Source organism: Salvia hispanica, chromosome 4, assembly GCF_029641045.1.
Source record: "Salvia hispanica isolate PSC_SH4W2 chromosome 4, Shi_PSC_v1, whole genome shotgun sequence".
NCBI classification, from domain to species: domain Eukaryota; kingdom Viridiplantae; phylum Streptophyta; class Magnoliopsida; order Lamiales; family Lamiaceae; genus Salvia; species Salvia hispanica.
The window spans coordinates 48,004,268-48,020,853 of record NC_142695.1 but is presented as its reverse complement, the minus strand read 5'-3'; the positions used below and the strand labels follow the sequence as shown (position 1 = coordinate 48,020,853).

At 38.8% G+C, this 16,586-nt stretch overlaps 3 protein-coding genes and 1 pseudogene across 4 annotated transcripts; 3 read left to right on the top strand and 1 right to left on the bottom strand.

Annotated features, from left to right (window-relative positions):
• Positions 1-698: 698 nt before the first annotated feature.
• On the top strand, positions 699-3,545 carry LOC125195670 (ADP/ATP translocase At5g56450-like). Its single transcript, XM_048093817.2, has 2 exons — positions 699-1,345; positions 2,768-3,545. The coding sequence occupies exons 1-2, from the start codon at positions 1,007-1,009 to the stop codon at positions 3,395-3,397; spliced, it is 969 nt and encodes a 322-aa protein (XP_047949774.1). The 5' UTR covers positions 699-1,006; the 3' UTR covers positions 3,398-3,545.
• LOC125195669 (mitochondrial carrier protein CoAc1-like) lies at positions 3,472-6,893 on the bottom strand. Its single transcript, XM_048093816.2, has 7 exons — positions 6,093-6,893; positions 5,104-5,189; positions 4,785-4,992; positions 4,425-4,557; positions 4,101-4,285; positions 3,887-4,015; positions 3,472-3,726 (listed from the first exon to the last, which is right to left on the bottom strand). The coding sequence occupies exons 1-7, from the start codon at positions 6,285-6,287 to the stop codon at positions 3,625-3,627; spliced, it is 1,038 nt and encodes a 345-aa protein (XP_047949773.1). The 5' UTR covers positions 6,288-6,893; the 3' UTR covers positions 3,472-3,624.
• Positions 6,894-9,147: 2,254 nt separating this feature from the next.
• Positions 9,148-12,530, top strand: CLPS3 (CLP-similar protein 3). The gene is made up of 10 exons (XM_048093815.2): positions 9,148-9,547; positions 9,860-9,928; positions 10,009-10,101; positions 10,602-10,843; positions 10,983-11,121; positions 11,221-11,277; positions 11,422-11,556; positions 11,666-11,901; positions 12,115-12,159; positions 12,244-12,530. Exons 1-10 carry the CDS (start codon positions 9,332-9,334, stop codon positions 12,326-12,328), a joined length of 1,317 nt encoding a protein of 438 aa, XP_047949772.1. The 5' UTR covers positions 9,148-9,331; the 3' UTR covers positions 12,329-12,530.
• A 921-nt stretch (positions 12,531-13,451) lies between these two features.
• On the top strand, positions 13,452-15,090 carry LOC125195671 (hypersensitive-induced reaction 1 protein-like; annotated as a pseudogene). The gene is made up of 6 exons (XR_016129032.1): positions 13,452-13,569; positions 13,803-14,004; positions 14,086-14,206; positions 14,272-14,365; positions 14,433-14,529; positions 14,618-15,090. The product of XR_016129032.1 is annotated as a hypersensitive-induced reaction 1 protein-like (transcript).
• Positions 15,091-16,586: the final 1,496 nt, after the last annotated feature.

The window sequence follows — 16,586 nt, the reverse complement described above, 5'->3', positions numbered from 1 at the left end:
GGTTAAAAAAGATTTCCTTTTTGTCTGGAGAAGAATTTTAAATTGGAAAAAAATTTATTTTTACTATGAGTGAAAGCCTCAATAATATTGTTTCGAGGAGAGAAATATTGCATGGAAAAACCTCTTTCACAATTGGCTTATCTTGATTTTACGCCTCACAAAAGTATGAGATTTTTAAGAAAAGACAATTTTAGTATCCCAGATATTAGGAATACCTCTTTAATGAGTAGTATAATAAACAGTGAGTAAGATCCTCTTTCCTAGTAGTATATAACCATAAACATATATTTAAATTCATTCACTCACAAAAAAATAAAAGTTATTTCATTTTTGTATATTCTGCAAGAATAATTAACGTTTATTTATGAAATTTTTTAGAATTTGTATTTCAATTGATCAAATCTACAGTGAAATGTCAATATTTATTTAATTATATTATGAATTGTTTATTTACTTAAAATTTGATATAAATCACACTGCATGTATATTCATTCCGTATAAATAATTTAAATCAGTCTTCTGGAGTTGATGGTGATAGTTAGACCTCAAATTTGGGCCCTTTGATCAATGAATCACTACTTGTTGGCAGGTTGAACACCAGTCCATCGGGCTAATTAATTTTATCGGGCCTCATTTATAGCCCGAACCATCCTTTTTTTGCAGAACCATATTTGTCCATTGAATTATTGTTTATTCATTACTACCATGAATGGTGTCTCAAGCTGTTTAGGTATTCCTTCAATAAGAATTCAAATATTTACGGCTACACAATAGAATATGAATCTCTTAGCAATTGGAATTTGATTCGTTTGTCTTTCTCAACACACTACATGGAGTAAATAGAACACAAATAGCCATCATAAATCATTAAATTGTGGGAGAAAATCGTTTAATAAAACACGAATTCGAGAGCTCAGGCGTAGAAATTTGATTCCCGGAAGCAATCCAATCAAGAAACACGGAGAAAAGGTGGGAAAAATTGAATCTTTTCTTCGTCGAGGGAGTAATGGCGGCGGAGGAGGAGAAGCTGAAGGGCGGCGGTGATAGGAGAGAATTTAGACCGTCCACGAGTCTGAGCAGTTTCCACAGGGATCTGACGGCGGCGGCGCTGATGGGGGGCGTCGTGCACACGATTGTGGCCCCAATAGAGAGGGCGAAGCTGCTGCTGCAGACGCAGGAGAGTAATGCGGCGATATTGGGCGGCGGCACCCACCGTAGGTTTAGAGGGATGATTGATTGCATTGGCCGTACGGTGAAAGAGGAAGGGGTTTTGTCTTTGTGGAGAGGGAATGGCAGCAGCGTCATCAGATATTACCCCTCTGTTGCCCTCAATTTCTCTCTCAAGGTTAGACAAATTCATACAATTTTTAACTACTTACTTAGTACTACTATTTTGTTTGGTTTGTGTTTGTGTGGAACCAAGGATGTGGATTAGGTATTGATGAAGGGGATACTGTGGTTCTGGTGTTGAGATCATGGTTGTGGATTGCTCATGTCAGTTTACTGTTTGACATGTGTTGAATAGGTTTTTTGGTTGGTGATTAGTGATGATTTTGTGCTCGACAGAGTTTAGCTGTTTGGTTGGTGTTATTTGTGGGAAATGGTAGCTGTGAGAAGTGACAACGGGCGGGATGGGTTTGGGGCTCGGTCATCAAATGAAATTTGAGCTCGTTTGCAATGTAGCCTGTCTTTCTTACAATGTGAATCATGTGATAAATATGAGGTGATTTGTATGATGTATTTCTTTGAGGTTCTTTGTTAAGGTTAAGAAACTAACAAACTGGTTAGAACTTAGGATCACATAGTTCATTAGGTAATTGGTTATTGGTGATTTCTATGAGCAAATTTTATAAGCTTAATATTATATGGATGACAGGCTTGAAGATATACTTTCTGAAATGACTGGCAATGCAGTGATATTTAGGTCTTCTTGACGAGCTATTCAATGTATTTATAGTAAGGCGAGCCAAGTGTTTTTTTCACTGGAAACGAATTAATTTCATTTTTCTTCTTTATTTTCTCTAGTTCCAAATCTGAGCATTGTGTGTAAAAGATCAGTGCTTGGGATGGGGTTTAGTGGTGGGGCGAGGGAGAGCAATTTTCCGGCCTAATCTTACACGTGTCTGTGGAAAGGTGAACAGATGGTTCATTGTTTTGAACTTTTAGCATGGCCTTATGGAGTTAAGTGTTTCTTGTAGTATGATTACTGAGCTCATCAAGACTCTGTTCATTTGTTGTAACATTTCTAGTCGCGTAGGGCCATGTGATTTCAGGTCCCAAACTTTCCATAGTTTTTAGGCGGGACAGGTTGTATCAGTCCATGAATCAGTAGATTTAGTATTGCCAGAAGTTGTTGTACAACTTTTGGTTGTCGAAATTGAATTCGGTTTGAAGCGGATTATTTGAGGCCAACAGCAAATCAGAAAATAAGCATACCTACTTCTTAGTTAAGACTTAAGAGTACTTGCTTCACGTGTTTCGGCCCAAGTCCCGTAAAAACCAACTAAAATGCTTTCGCACGCCACGGAGTTGGAAAATACTACTATGACTTTTGGGTCATATCTGAACAGCTTAATTGTAAACCATCACAGACTTGCTTCTCATTGTTTGTTGGATTGCAGCAAAGGGATCTGAAAAACGTTGATAAAATCTTGTTATTTTATACCAATATGGCTCTGACACTATTGAGTGTGGCAAATGAAAGCGTTATCCCGTATCATGTCTAAACATTTAGTTGCTGACTTGATTTTTGTGTATGTTTTGTTAGGATCTTTATAGGAACATTCTGCGAGGGAACTCAGGCGAAGGCAGTCTTCTTTCCGGCCCGTCTGCCAACTTCCTTGCTGGATCTGCAGCGGGCTGCACGACGCTGATCATCATCTATCCCCTCGACATAGCCCACACCCGTCTAGCCGCCGATCTTGGGAGAATGGAGACGCGCCAGTTCAGAGGCATCGGGAATTTCCTAAGCACTGTATATAGAAAAGACGGAGTCCGGGGCGTCTACAAGGGCCTCCCGGCCTCTCTACAGGGCATGGTTGTCCATCGGGGCCTCTACTTTGGCGGGTTCGACACCGTTAAAGAGAAGATGGCTGAGAAGTCTGGCTCAGGCGTCGCGCTATGGAAGCGCTGGGCTGCTGCCCAGGCCGTGACGACAGTGGCCGGGATGCTGTCTTACCCACTCGACACAGTCAGGAGGCGGATGATGATGCAGTCCGGCACGGAGAGGCCGATGTACAGGTCAACGTTCGACTGCTGGAGGACGATATACAAGGTCGAAGGTTTCGCCTCGTTTTACCGCGGCGCAATGTCGAATATTTTTAGGAGCACAGGCGCTGCGGCTGTTTTGGTTTTGTATGATGAGATCAAGAAATTTATGAATTTGGCTGGATTATAGGGAAGGAATGTAGTGATGTTTTAGAAGGTTGGGTATAATGTGTAGAAGCCTTGTAATTCTTGGCCATTTGTGGCGATACAAAAGTAAATTTTGTATTCTGGAATAGAAAATTGGATTTTATGGAAAATTTTCATCTACATACATAGAACTATTTGTCAAAAGAGTTTCATCTCTTCTATTTCAAAGTCGATCTCTGTTCTAGTAAATTAGGTAGTAGAGCAGCAAGATCATGCTGATGCAGACGTGCTCGATTTCTGACGAGGAGGAATCTGCAACCGAGTCTTCATCGAGTCATAAACTGTGAAACCAATTGCAACAGATGGTACAACCTGCAGGAAAGGATCAAGCAGCAGTTTTTTAGCTAGAGAGCAGAAAACTAGCTCGTCTCGATAAAGTTACGAGACTTGAAGCTCGTGTTCAATAACATAGCAACCATAAATGATCAGAAAAGTGAGATCTTAAGATTTGTGTCTTATGTTCATATGTTACCTTGATGTAATTGATGCTTAGGCCAGCGAACAACTGCCTCCAACCGTGATTACGGACAATGGAAGCGAGCCCCTCCCACGTGCTCTTATACACGTGACCACCTTGTGATGAAGGTTGCAGATGCTCGACCTAGAACAACTCGGGATTAGTAAATGTGGTCGATATTATTTTTATCTATGGATGAAAATAAACAAGAGAAGCGATGGTGCAATACCTGCATCTGCCTCCTGACAACATCTAAGGGGTATGTCAGCGTCTGTCCAAGTACACCAGCTATGGCTCCACAAGATAGCCGCATTGCAATCGACTTCTGGTGTTCTTCGGGGACGTGCCTCTTTAGCTCCTCGTAAACATAAAATTTAAGGCCAGCATATGGAAGAATACCTATAAGTGTCGGACCTGCATGAAGAAATTCTTTGATGTTTGTAAAATTTTGCAAAATTTGGATTATTATTAGTAGCAAACAAGTAGTAGAAAATAAGTGCATTGGGCTCTAATATAAGATGGAATAGTTAATCAAATTTAATGTGTACGGTACCTATGCCTCGGTATAGACCTCGGACTCCCCCTTCTGTGTAGACCATCTTGAATACGTTTCCAATTCCAGTGTAAGCAGGATTGGAATGAAACTGCCTCGTCCCGTGCTTCAGATCTCCTCTTGTGTCTACAACCTTAAAAAGAGGAATAACAAATGAAAATTCAATCACACAGGCAGAGACCTTTATGTATTTAAATCAAGACAATCAATTTTTGGCATTTAAACATTCGATTGAAAGAACAAATTTCATGGTACTATAACTTGACCGGTTATTATTTCAGACACATAAACTCATAAAATTTTGTTGACTCTTGAATTTCTCAATTTAACTTCAAAAAAAAGAGAAATTCAAATGCTTACCTGGTAGGCGAGTTTGGTGCGAGCCAAATCTAGTGGATAAGTGCATAAAACTGCAGTCCCACCAGCGGCTGAGCCAGCTAAGAGATCCACAACGGGCCCTGTTCCCAAAGCCGAGTAGTTATCCAAGATTTGTGAACGATACTGCTCATAGGCCATGAAATGTAATGCTGCATAGGGTACAATCCTAAGTACACTTGCTCCATTTCCTCTGTATCACGAGAAAATAGGAAGGAACAAATAATAATGAGCCAAATGGACGTTCTGATGATGATAAACAATTAAACAGATCACGACTCGAAATCAATGGTTTGACACTTACTTGTAAAATCCTGCCACGCCTTCATGCTTCAGTAGCTTCTTCAACGAGGGGTAAATCCCAAGAGAATGAAAACCTTGAGTTCTAGTCTACAAGAGCATCAACGAACAGAATTAGAAACATGTCAAATTCAAGCAACAAATTCATTTTCTTATGTGAAGGTGAAAATTATAGGGTTTCTTCAACTCTATGTGGAGAACAATCAAATAGTTAAGCTTAAGTGGCTACAGGAATATCTACTGGTTTAGGTTTCGAAAATAAGAGATGTATGCAGGAGTCAGTCAAGGAGATGGTGGCATGCAACTCATGGCATCCAAACCACTACTCAAACACGATTTCAAATACTTTTATCTACATATAAGAAACCTTGTATAGTACTAGGATTAACTGACATACATGCTCGATGTTGACAAGTACGGAGTAGGTGCTAACAATTTAATCCTCTGAAATTTTGGATTTCTTTATAATGCAAATTATGCAATCATATGAAACTTGCTCCCAGCCAAATAAAAAGTCCAATTCACTAAGTAATTTGGGATTACAACATTTAAAACTCGCATGATTAGGAAACGTTGCATCAACAACTTTACATAGTCATGATCATTCAACCCTTTGGTCCTTCCCATAATGGTAAATTACCTAATGCAATCAAATACCGGAATACCGGTATTTGATCTCAACCAAATACCGGAACAATTAACCAAATCCAACAACACAAATATAAGATCATAACATCACAAGGCAATGTTGCACCAACAACTTTTTATGTTATGATCATTCAATCCTTTGATCTCCCTATGAATGGCATAAACATCTCACACGAAACTCGATCTCACCAACAGAGCAAATACAAGGTTATGACATCAAAATCCACTCTTGCTAAATCATGAGATCACATCAAAATCCACTCTTGCTAAGTCATGAGATCAGAATTCAATAAGCACAAACAGGCATTCAATCAACTAATTCAACATCAAAAAACAATTCACCACCTGCAGGAGTATTTTAGTTCGTTCCAACGGGGCAACGGCCGTCTTAGCAATTCCACCAGCTGCACCACCAGCAATGAGCTCCTTTACATACACAGGAACTGTATCTATGTACTTGGACTCTCTATGAGAGGAAGCTGCCCCAGTAAATCCAGTCACATTCGATGAAAGGGTAGAACCCTGTGAAGAATTCATCATCTTCAAAACCTAATCTGAACAATTCAAAACCAAAGATCCAGTCTTTTCGCCCAATTTTCAACCAAAATCAGGAAGAAAAGACTAACAACAATTTTTTTTATCCACCCTTTAATTTATAAAACTCCTTATCCCATCTATCTCTTGGAATAGAGAAGTAAAACGATTTATTCCCAACAGGCAGAATCAAAGGCCTGAGAACAAAATCTATGTTCACAAGCCAGTCTTCTAAGCTGAAATCAAGATTCATCAACATTCACAGCAAGAATCGGAGAAACGATCGACGCCCTTCACAATCCAAACACAATCGCCATGAAATCGCGACAGGGTTTCAATCAAAATCGGATCTTTATACTCTCGAGAAAGAGAGTGCAGGGATTCAATCCCAGAAAAATCGTAATCAACAGCCAAATTCGAATCTCTAGAACAAGAAAATAAACCTCAAAAGTAGGAATGAATGAGGAGGCTTTTCTTAGAAGTATAAAAACTCAATTTGAATTGGTCTTCTAAAATTGATTTCTTTATAATGAATTGGTTTATATATCCACCTATTTCCTTGCTTCCTGGAAACTGGAAAGTATTGTAGGCTATTACCTGGAGATTCCTAAGCCCCGCCCTAAAACATCTGATTACGAAATTCTTAGCAAAATTTGTCCAATAAAAAATCAAATTTCAATTTATTTATATCTCAATACTGTAATAGTTTTAATTTTTTAAATAAGAAAGATAAAAAGAAATTTTGGTTATAATATTATTAATGGATAAGGGCACCCATAAGGGGGCGGACTATACCTCGCCATAAGCCCCGCCTTATGCACCGCCAGCTAAGCCCCGCCCTATAGTTTTTTCTTCTATTTTTGTATGTAATTTATGTTATCAAGCTAAATAAATAAATAAGCAACGCAATTAAAAGCAAATCCTATATTTACTTAATTTTTTAAAAAAAGTTACAAAATTAGAAATAAAAAAAAAGGCACTACATATAAAAATAGGCTAGTCTAGTAATCCCAACTTGCGGCTGAGGCCATCGATCATCCGCTAGAGGGACGCGATTTGAGCCGGGTTGGTCGCTTACATGAGGGCGTTGTGCGTGTCCAACAACGTCCTATAGTCGGAGGAGGCCACCGAATCCGTGTAGGCATATGCCGCAGCCGAAGTCGGGGCCGTGGTCACGCTCGGGGTCGGGACGCTCGGGGTCGGGACCTGGTCAGGCAGCGGGCGGTAGAGGATGTCGTCTTGCCCTTGCCCTTGCCCTTGCCAGCCTTGATGACAGGGGGACACCGGAAGGACATCGGTGTGCTGAAACTCTCATCCTCGAACACCGGATGGTTGAGGTCCATTGGAGTTGCGCCGCTGTCGCTGGTCGTATAATCACCGGCGAAGGTGTGCTTCACCCTCTTCTTCGCCGTCATCGATTGGGGCAGCACACCTCCAACGAACTTCTGTTTCTCCTTCAAGAGCACCCAGGACTAGTAGTGCTTGAAATCGCCATACAATGACATGTACGACTGCACCGCTTCGCCGCACACATCCGACAAACTCTCGCCGCTTCCCTGCTCCCTCTCGCACTTCTCGTACTCCGCCAAGAACCAATTGACCTACTTCTTTATTTGATTCCAGTGCTTGCGGAGCTGCTCCCTCTAGTGCTTGTAGGCGGTCGGCGGTTTGGCCTCGTTATATTTTTCGGCGATGCGTTCCCAATACGCAGTAACCTTCTGGTTGTTGGCGAACGCCGGATCCTCTAAAATATCAATCCAACGTCTCGTCAAGACAATGGATTCTTACGCTTGGTAGTTCGTCCTTCCCGGGGCGAACTCTTCATTCACCGTCAGAAGCGGCAACTTCTGGGCTCTTACCTAGGTCCGCTTCTTCTTGGCGGCGGAGGAGCGGGCGCGAGACGGGGGGTGTGCGGGTTGGAGAAGGCTCCATGTCTGACAGCCTGTACGAGTCCGTGCTGAAATCGGGATTGTACTGGGTGTTGGTGTCGAAGGGTCGGTATTCACCGGGTTCTGTACCCGGCCACCGTGCACCACCACCGAGCATCGGACTATCCAGATTTGGGTAATCGGGATTCATTTTGTTTGAAATGTTGAAAATGGAGTGTGAAAGGAATGGAAATGGAATGTGAAAGGAGTGAAAATGAAGTGAAAAATGAGATGCATATATAGTGTGTGAAAATTAAATAAAATTATAAAAAAAAATCGAAAAAAATGCGTTGCATCGTCCGCGTCTCCCACAGTGGTAGACGATGCGACGGACGTAGGGGCGGAAGACGCGCTTCGTCCGTGGATGATGGAGAAACCATCGTCCGCGACGCCACATTGTCGTCCGCCCCATTGTGGATGGCCTAATAGAGCACACTTCATAAAGATTTTTTTTATGACAGACCAAATTAACAAAATGGTGTATTCTTTTTATGGAACGAAAAAAATAAACCCCAAAGTTTTTTTATTCTTATTTATTTTATTGATTCAATTTCCAATATTTATCGAATTGACACCATTCGTATATTTGGTTCTTAAGTCCATGAATACAAGCAACTTCAGTGAAAATAGAGTTTAGCTGACTTGGATTACATAGAAGATACATTTAAAACACAATATAATTGAAAAAATAAACTAGCACGATACAACTTCATAAAGTACTTACATTTAGTAAAAAAAAAAAATCAATTCTATTATACATGTTCCGTCTATAATTTTTATTGAAATCATAAAACACAAGTATTTTTTAGATGAAATATTTATTCATATTTGGAACGTATTCCTGGTAAATTGTATCGTAAATTAGTCATTTTTTTTTGATAATTTATTTTAATAATTATATTTTCCATTAATAATGTAGGAGAACTATTTTAATTACATTTTCCTTTTCGAAAGTGATTGAGGCATCCCTACTGTCGCTGCCGCCACCCTACGCCGGCGGTTCTCCTTCTGCCCTGCATATAAATATATATAGCCTTAAGATTTTCAAAGATCATGAAGTAATTACTGTAATTGATTAATTTGTTATCTTTATCATTAACCCAAACATCGAAACTGCTTTGAATGGCTTACGGCGGCCCCGCCGTTGCTCAGACCGCGCCGCCAGGTAGCTCGGAAACAGTGAGGCAGGTGAAGCTGGACAAAGAATGCGAGTTGAGAGTTGAAGTCGGTCCCAATTTTCCTCTTCGCCTCCGCTTGCTCACCGGCACCGCCGAGATATTCGGAACGGAGATTCCGCCCGAGATTCACCTCACGTTTCCTCCCGGTCACAAATTTGCTGTATGTAGTTCTGATTTTGATAATTTATTTGCGTTATTACGCAAACACGTTTGAGAAGGAGTTGGATTATAGAAATTAGAATTGATTCTTAACCCTCTCTTTCCTTTATATGTTCAATTTGACTAGTTTCTTCTTCAATTGCACTTTGATGCTCAACTTTTAACATAATTTGTGAGAATAATTGGTGTTTTGTCCAATTTGAAAAACCAATTGCCTTAAGATAGGTAGCTGAAAGGGATTATGTTCAGATTACTGTTTTTATTTCCGTTATTGAGTGAGAGTTCTGATTGAAAGTTATGTTCAACGGATCAGGTTTTTACCTGGTATGGAGCTACAATTGAAATTGATGGTATTACTGAAACTGATTATACAGCTGATGAGGTATTGTTATTTTATCATGTTTATTTACATTAGCTCCATCACTGCTGTTGTATTTAACTGTTTCTCTGTGTGTGGATTAGACGCCCATGATCAGCTATATCAATGTGCATGCCGTGCTGGATGCTAGAAGAAATCGTGCTAAGGGTTCACCCAGTGATTCTGATGATTCTCAGGTAGCATTATGTTCATGATCATGTGTGACAGGAAATAGAGTTCTTTTACTCATCTAGTTTCTCTTTATGTTGTTATTATATATTCTGGGATGATTTACATTTTTGCTTTTGAGAAAGTGTTACCTGCCCTGTATTTTGCATATTCATTTAACATTCATAACCATGGAGAGAGCATCAATCCATGGTAAAACTGTGAGTGATCTACCGATACTCCATTGCATGGAGGATATGAAAAACCTCCAAGTTAGCTGACTCCACATAATGGGATAATATCTTGTTGAGTTGAATTAAGTAAATGAGTTACATGGGGGATAAGATAAAGGGATTGCCCCTACTTCATTGTGCTCTAATCTGTGCAAGGTGCAGCTCAATGTGATCCTTTAAAGACATAGTTCTTTGTGATTAAATGCCATGAATTTCTGCTCTTATGGCATTTGTTTAGATGAGTTAAGGTTGCTCTATTGCATGTATGAACTGATCTTGTGGTCTTGTTTCTTCAGGGACCAAGGGTTATTGTCGTGGGACCTACTGATTCTGGAAAGAGTACATTGTCAAGAATGCTTCTAAGCTGGGCAGCTAAACAGGGATGGAAACCTACCTTTGTAGATTTAGACATAGGCCAAGGATCTATAACAATTCCTGGATGTATAGCTGCAACTCCGATTGAGCTTCCTATTGATCCAGTGGAGGGAATTCCTCTTGATATGCCTCTAGTTTACTTCCATGGCCATGTAACCCCTAGGTAATAAAATTGGCTTTTTTTATTGAATCTATCCTCTGTGCTTGGTGGTTCTCAGTTTCCTAGTACTCGCTCGTCGTTTTTTGAGAAGTTCGTTTTCTCAATTGTTAGTCCTTACTCATTTGGATTTGGTGCTTAACAGTGCCAACGTAGAGTTGTACAAGGTATTGGTGAAGGAGCTTGCTCAAGTTTTGGAGAGGCAGTTTACTGGAAATGTTGAATCTAGAGCTGCAGGCATGGTGATTAATACCATGGGGTGGATTGAGGGTGTTGGTTATGAGGTATTTGATTTAATAAATTTTCAGATGGCAAATATGCCTTTCATGAGTTAAGGAAAGGCTTATGTCAGATCTTTTCTAATTATTTTATTCTCTTGGCAGTTACTGCTGCATGCAATTGATACGTTCAATGCCTCAGTTGTATTGGTTTTGGGTCAGGTATCTCTTTTTTGCTGGTTCGAGCATGACTCCTGGACATGTTATTTGTTTGGCTGTCTGAAGGCGGTTCTTGCCTTGTACATCAAAGTCTTACTTGTGATATCGCTTCTTCTTGCTTTCTTTGGAATTTGAACATATCTACAGGAAAAGCTTTGGAGCATGCTTAGAGATGTTTTGAAAAGTAAACCTAATGTAGATGTGGTGAAGCTTCAGAAGTCAGGCGGTGTTGTCTCGAGAAATGCAAAAGTCCGTCAGAAGGCCAGGGGCTCTAGGATACGTGTATGCATCTTCAAACTAATAACATGGCTATTTAATTCTGCATACCAGTGATGCTTCTTTCTTTTTTTCCTGTGTTCCTCCACTGAGTTGCCCTTTCCCCTGACTGCAGGAGTACTTCTATGGCCCTGCGAATGATCTTTCCCCTCATTCTAACACAGCCAATTTCAGTGATTTGTTAATCTATCGTATTGGTGGTGGACCCCAAGCCCCACGCTCTGCTCTGCCAGTTGGTGCAGAACCAGTCTCGGATCGCTTAAGAGTGGCTCCTGTTAGTGTCAACCAAGACTTGCATCATCTTGTATTAGCTGTCTCGTTTGCTAAAGAACCAGACGAAATCATGTCCAGGTACACCAATTTCCTTATTAGTAGCATCTTGATGCTTACTTATGACTTCCATCAAATTTGGCTCGTCATTCAGTTTATCACTCATCTCTATGAGCACTCATGCAAGGGGAGAAAACTAAAACACTTTATAGGCTTCATATCTAGTGCAACTATAGGATTAGGAAATGAGGAATGAAATTCTCTTTCTGATTTTTTTTTTCTCGTCTCTGTTAGTAACGTTGCTGGCTTCATCTGGGTCACTGATATCAACTTCGAAAGGTACAGACCTGAAAACCCCACTTCTTTTAGTGCAACTATGCTTTGAAATTTGCATAATCTCATCTTGATCGGTGACCAACGCAGCAAGAAAATCACGTACCTAGCGCCCTCTGCTGGAAGCCTTCCCGGTAAATATTTGATCGTGGGAAACCTAACGTGGTGCGAATAGTGCAGTTCCGTTCGCTGCAAGCTTGTTTCCATCGTCATTGGACTTGATCTCTCTAGGGTTTCTGTTGTAAAATTGATGCAAGTTCCATAGTGTTAGTGCAGAACTGAGGTCTTGCAGATGTCTGTATACTAACTAGTTCTATCATGACTTGTACTCAAACGTGTTACTTTGTTATATGCATGTTTACTTTATTAGACATAAACTCTTCTTCATTAACTCTTTTCTAGAATAAAGATAATTACAAATTTAAAATACCAGTACTAATTAATTATGATTTAATTTAGAGTGAACATCCTTGAGACACTGAGTCCTTGACAATATATATCATGGGAAATGATTTTTTTGACATTATGGCATTGGCATAGTAGGGTTTAAGTTATAATTTTATAATACTGTATTTTATTTTTTATAAAATTTATTCTTTGTATATATACCTTAAATAAGGATAGCCTGAATTAAGGAAATATATTTGAATTATGAATACTTCTAAAGCATTAACTATAACATGTCGTAGTAACAAATTAAAATTTAATATACAGCTTATTAGTAAGATTTTGTAAATTTAATGGGTAGAAAGGTGAAATAATATTTAATAGATTATGTTTAAGACGAAAGTTGCAAAAAAATAAAATCTATTACTATAAAAATTAAGAAATTAGTTGATACTTTGTTTATTGAAAATTAAGTAGTGAATTTGGTATTTCTAAATCAAAATTAAAAATTAACATTACAGCAAAACTTTTAAATGAGTGAAGACGTTCTGTTTTCAAAAAATAATACTATAGCACTTTTGTTTAAAAATAAAATAATGCGACAGGCTGTTAGTTGTAATTACTTATTTCTAACTCATTTTTTTAATATTTTAATCTTGATTGTATGTAGTACTCCTATTATTTTAGAAATTGATAAATATGCAACTCTCTAGTTAAATATTCAAAGAATTGTATTAATATGTGTCAAGATATATTCTATTAATTTAATACATTGTATTATAAATATATTCTTTTAATATTATATTATATATATATATATATATATATATATATTCTAGAGAATATTTTCTCTATAAAGTATAGTACAATACTGCAATTATTTATTTAAAAAAAAAACCCCTCAATTTTAGCATTAATCCAAATCATATTAGAACTTCCGGGAAAATCTTTCATAGATCTCATATTTGCAACCATCAGCGCAGAAACCCTAACAAAAAAAATTCAAGAACTTTGTGCATAGGAATTAAGGTACACATGTTTTTTTCCCTCTCATATGGTGTTCAATCCAAGAACCTCTTTTGCAGTTTGTTATTGAACCTAGATCAAGTTATTTTTCTACTTGAAATAATTCTATAACCGTCTGAATTCGAATTTCTATGATCCACTTTGTTAACTAATAAAAGGAGAGGAGTCTAAAGATTATAGAAGTTTGATGTTTGATGTAGTATATTGCAATTAACAATCTATGTATATATGGTCAGGTGTGGAAAAATGGGTCAAGCACTGTCATGTTGTGTTCAAGTAGAACAGTCTACTGTGGGCATGAAAGAGAAGTTTGGCAAGTACAGCGAAGTCCTCGAGCCAGGGTGTCACTGCGTGCCTTGGTTTCTCGGCTACAAATTAGCCGGCAAGCTATCCCTGCGCGTCCAACAGCTTGATGTTCGATGCGAGACCAAAACCAAGGTATGAGCATCATGCATGTGTTATCATCTTGTTTCATATTTTTGTGTTTGGTTGAACCTTTTATTTAATTTTGTGTTTCAGGACAATGTGTTTGTTACTGTGGTTGCATCCATTCAATACCGGGCCGTGGCACAAAACGCAGCTGATGCTTTTTATAAGCTCTCCAACACCAAGGCTCAGATCCAAGCCTATGTTTTCGATGGTACCACTCTGTTTTCGCACCTTCTTTTAAGTCGATTATGTGTTGCTAACCGATTTATTTTGTAGTCATCAGAGCTAGTGTGCCCCAAGATTGATACTGGATTCTGTTTTCGAGCAGAAGAACGAGATAGCCAAATCCGTGGAGCAAGAACTCGAAAAGGTGATGCTCGTTCACACCATTCTGTTCCTACATTCCGTTATTCAAACTCTTAACGTGCATTCTTCAGGCGATGTCTGCTTATGGCTTCGAGATTGTCCAAACGCTCATCGTTGATATAGAGCCCGACCGTCATGTCAAGAAGGCTATGAATGAGATCAATGCAGGCAAGTTTGCTACTCTAATGAGACAACGCCTTTGTATTGGCAACGCGCTCTCGATTTAAATTTTTCGTGTGTGTGTGTGAATAAACAGCTTCTAGGATGAGGGTTGCTACTAATGAGAAGGCTGAAGCAGAGAAGATTCTGCAAATCAAGAAGGCTGAGGGGGAGGCCGAGTCCAAATACTTGTCCGGGCTTGGGATTGCCCGACAGCGCCAGGCAATTGTGGATGGGCTACGAGACAGTGTGCTGGCCTTCTCTGAGAACGTGCCCGGGACTTCAGCAAAGGACGTGATGGACATGGTTCTTATAACTCAGTACTTTGACACGATGAAGGAGATCGGGGCGTCCTCCAAATCCAGTGCTGTGTTTGTTCCACATGGACCCGGTGCTGTCAAGGAAGTCGCCTCACAGATTCGAGAAGGCCTTCTTCAGGCCGAGAGCCTTCACCACTGACCTCACCTTGCATCATAGCTTTTGTTTCTAAAGATTGCTTTTTTGTTTTTAAATAACTGAGTTTTATAGTTAGGATAGTATACTGATAGAGTTACATTGCTTTTTCTTCAACTCGAAATTCTGTGTATAATCCCATGATTGATGATTGAATCTACATGCCAAAGAAATCAATAATGAAACTTTGGAAGTATGATAATAATAAAACCAAATTACACAAGATGATAAAACAGCTTGACAAAAAACAAAGAAACATGAAAAGAAAAGGGAAGGAGAGAAATGATTATTAATGCGAGAGAAGATCTTTAATCCATCGAAAGCTCCTTGTAAAAGTTTGGGTTGAACAGTGTAAGTCTTATAGCTGACGATCCTCTGCATCTCTGGATCGTTAAAACTCCAACACCTTTTCTCCTTCTTCAGCTTCTGCGGCGGCGTCTGGTAGTATGGAGTCACGGCGGAGGATGAAGTGCTGTAACACCGGAAATCGCCGTAATAAGGCTCTATTTGCATGTCGGAATCGTTTGATCTGTGACTTTCTTTATATCTGGAGCTGTAGTTTTTAAAGGAGGAATTATGGTTAGGCAAGTCAAACACGATTTCCCATTTTATATTTTGGCATTTTGAATTGTATTTCGTGTTTTGATTTTTTTAAAAAAATTTAATAGTAGTATTTGTTTTGGATTAGTGTCTAATTTACACAGCTTATTACGCTTTGGATTTCGGGAAGTACGACGTGGGTTCAAATTCAACTGCGCCATCACTCTAGTCCATTGAGTTAATTTATTAAAAATCGAGTTACGATTGTATGGGTAGGAGATTAATTAAGTAGATGTAAATGTTTGTTTTGGAGATTAGTTTTTCCTCAATTAATAAAATGCTCCAAAATAAAAGAGTCAAAAAGTTTACGAAATACTGTCTTCATGTTGAATATACTACTAGTATTTGGGATCACATGTGTCTGGAGTTGGTTTCTCATCCGCTCACAAGTCACAATTTGTGGTGACCAGCTAGCACAAACATAGCAATTGTAAAACGTTGTGCAATAATTTAGTACTAGCATGAAGTAATTTAAGGGTTTGGATCCCTGTTGTATTCAAAGCAAGAATAGGGTGTGCAACTCCATGCAGCACAATATATAATATAAGGGTTTGGATCCCTGTTGTACTCTATTGTGGTCCAAATTCTTTTCGGAAAGGCTAATAATTCCAACGTAGGAAAGGTGCAAGCGGCTTAGGAGAAAGAGATTTGGTTGGACTAAATAATTAACTACTCTATTTTATGTTTCTTAAAATAATGGTCTCTAGTATATATCCATTATTAAAACGTAGCCTTCTTTTTAGAAATAAAAGAATACTAGTAGTAGTACTACAATTGTTATATGGTTAAGTAAAAGGGCAGACATAGAACCATTCAAAATTTAAATTATTTTTAAGATTTCAACCCTCATAGGCCATAGCATATTTCGCTGCCAATCCAGCTGACAGTGATATATCACCAATTATCTAACAAATTATTTCATTAAACAAAGTTCCATCTTCTAGAGTGGATTACAAGTTTTATAAGAAGAATAAAACACAGGAACCATATATTCAGCGATATATATAACCTAC

Coding starts and splice junctions, on each gene's coding strand:
- LOC125195670 (XM_048093817.2), top strand. CDS start 1,007: ATGGCGGCGGAGGAGGAGAAGCTGAAGGGCGGCGGTGATAGGAGAGAA. Junction 1,346..2,767: donor CCCTCAATTTCTCTCTCAAG/GTTAGACAAATT, acceptor ATGTTTTGTTAG/GATCTTTATAGGAACATTCT.
- LOC125195669 (XM_048093816.2), bottom strand. CDS start 6,287: ATGATGAATTCTTCACAGGGTTCTACCCTTTCATCGAATGTGACTGGA. Junction 5,190..6,092: donor GAACTAAAATACTCCTGCAG/GTGGTGAATTGT, acceptor ATGCTCTTGTAG/ACTAGAACTCAAGGTTTTCA. Junction 3,727..3,886: donor TAAGCATCAATTACATCAAG/GTAACATATGAA, acceptor CCTTTCCTGCAG/GTTGTACCATCTGTTGCAAT.
- CLPS3 (XM_048093815.2), top strand. CDS start 9,332: ATGGCTTACGGCGGCCCCGCCGTTGCTCAGACCGCGCCGCCAGGTAGC. Junction 10,102..10,601: donor GTGATTCTGATGATTCTCAG/GTAGCATTATGT, acceptor TTGTTTCTTCAG/GGACCAAGGGTTATTGTCGT. Junction 11,122..11,220: donor TTGAGGGTGTTGGTTATGAG/GTATTTGATTTA, acceptor TTCTCTTGGCAG/TTACTGCTGCATGCAATTGA.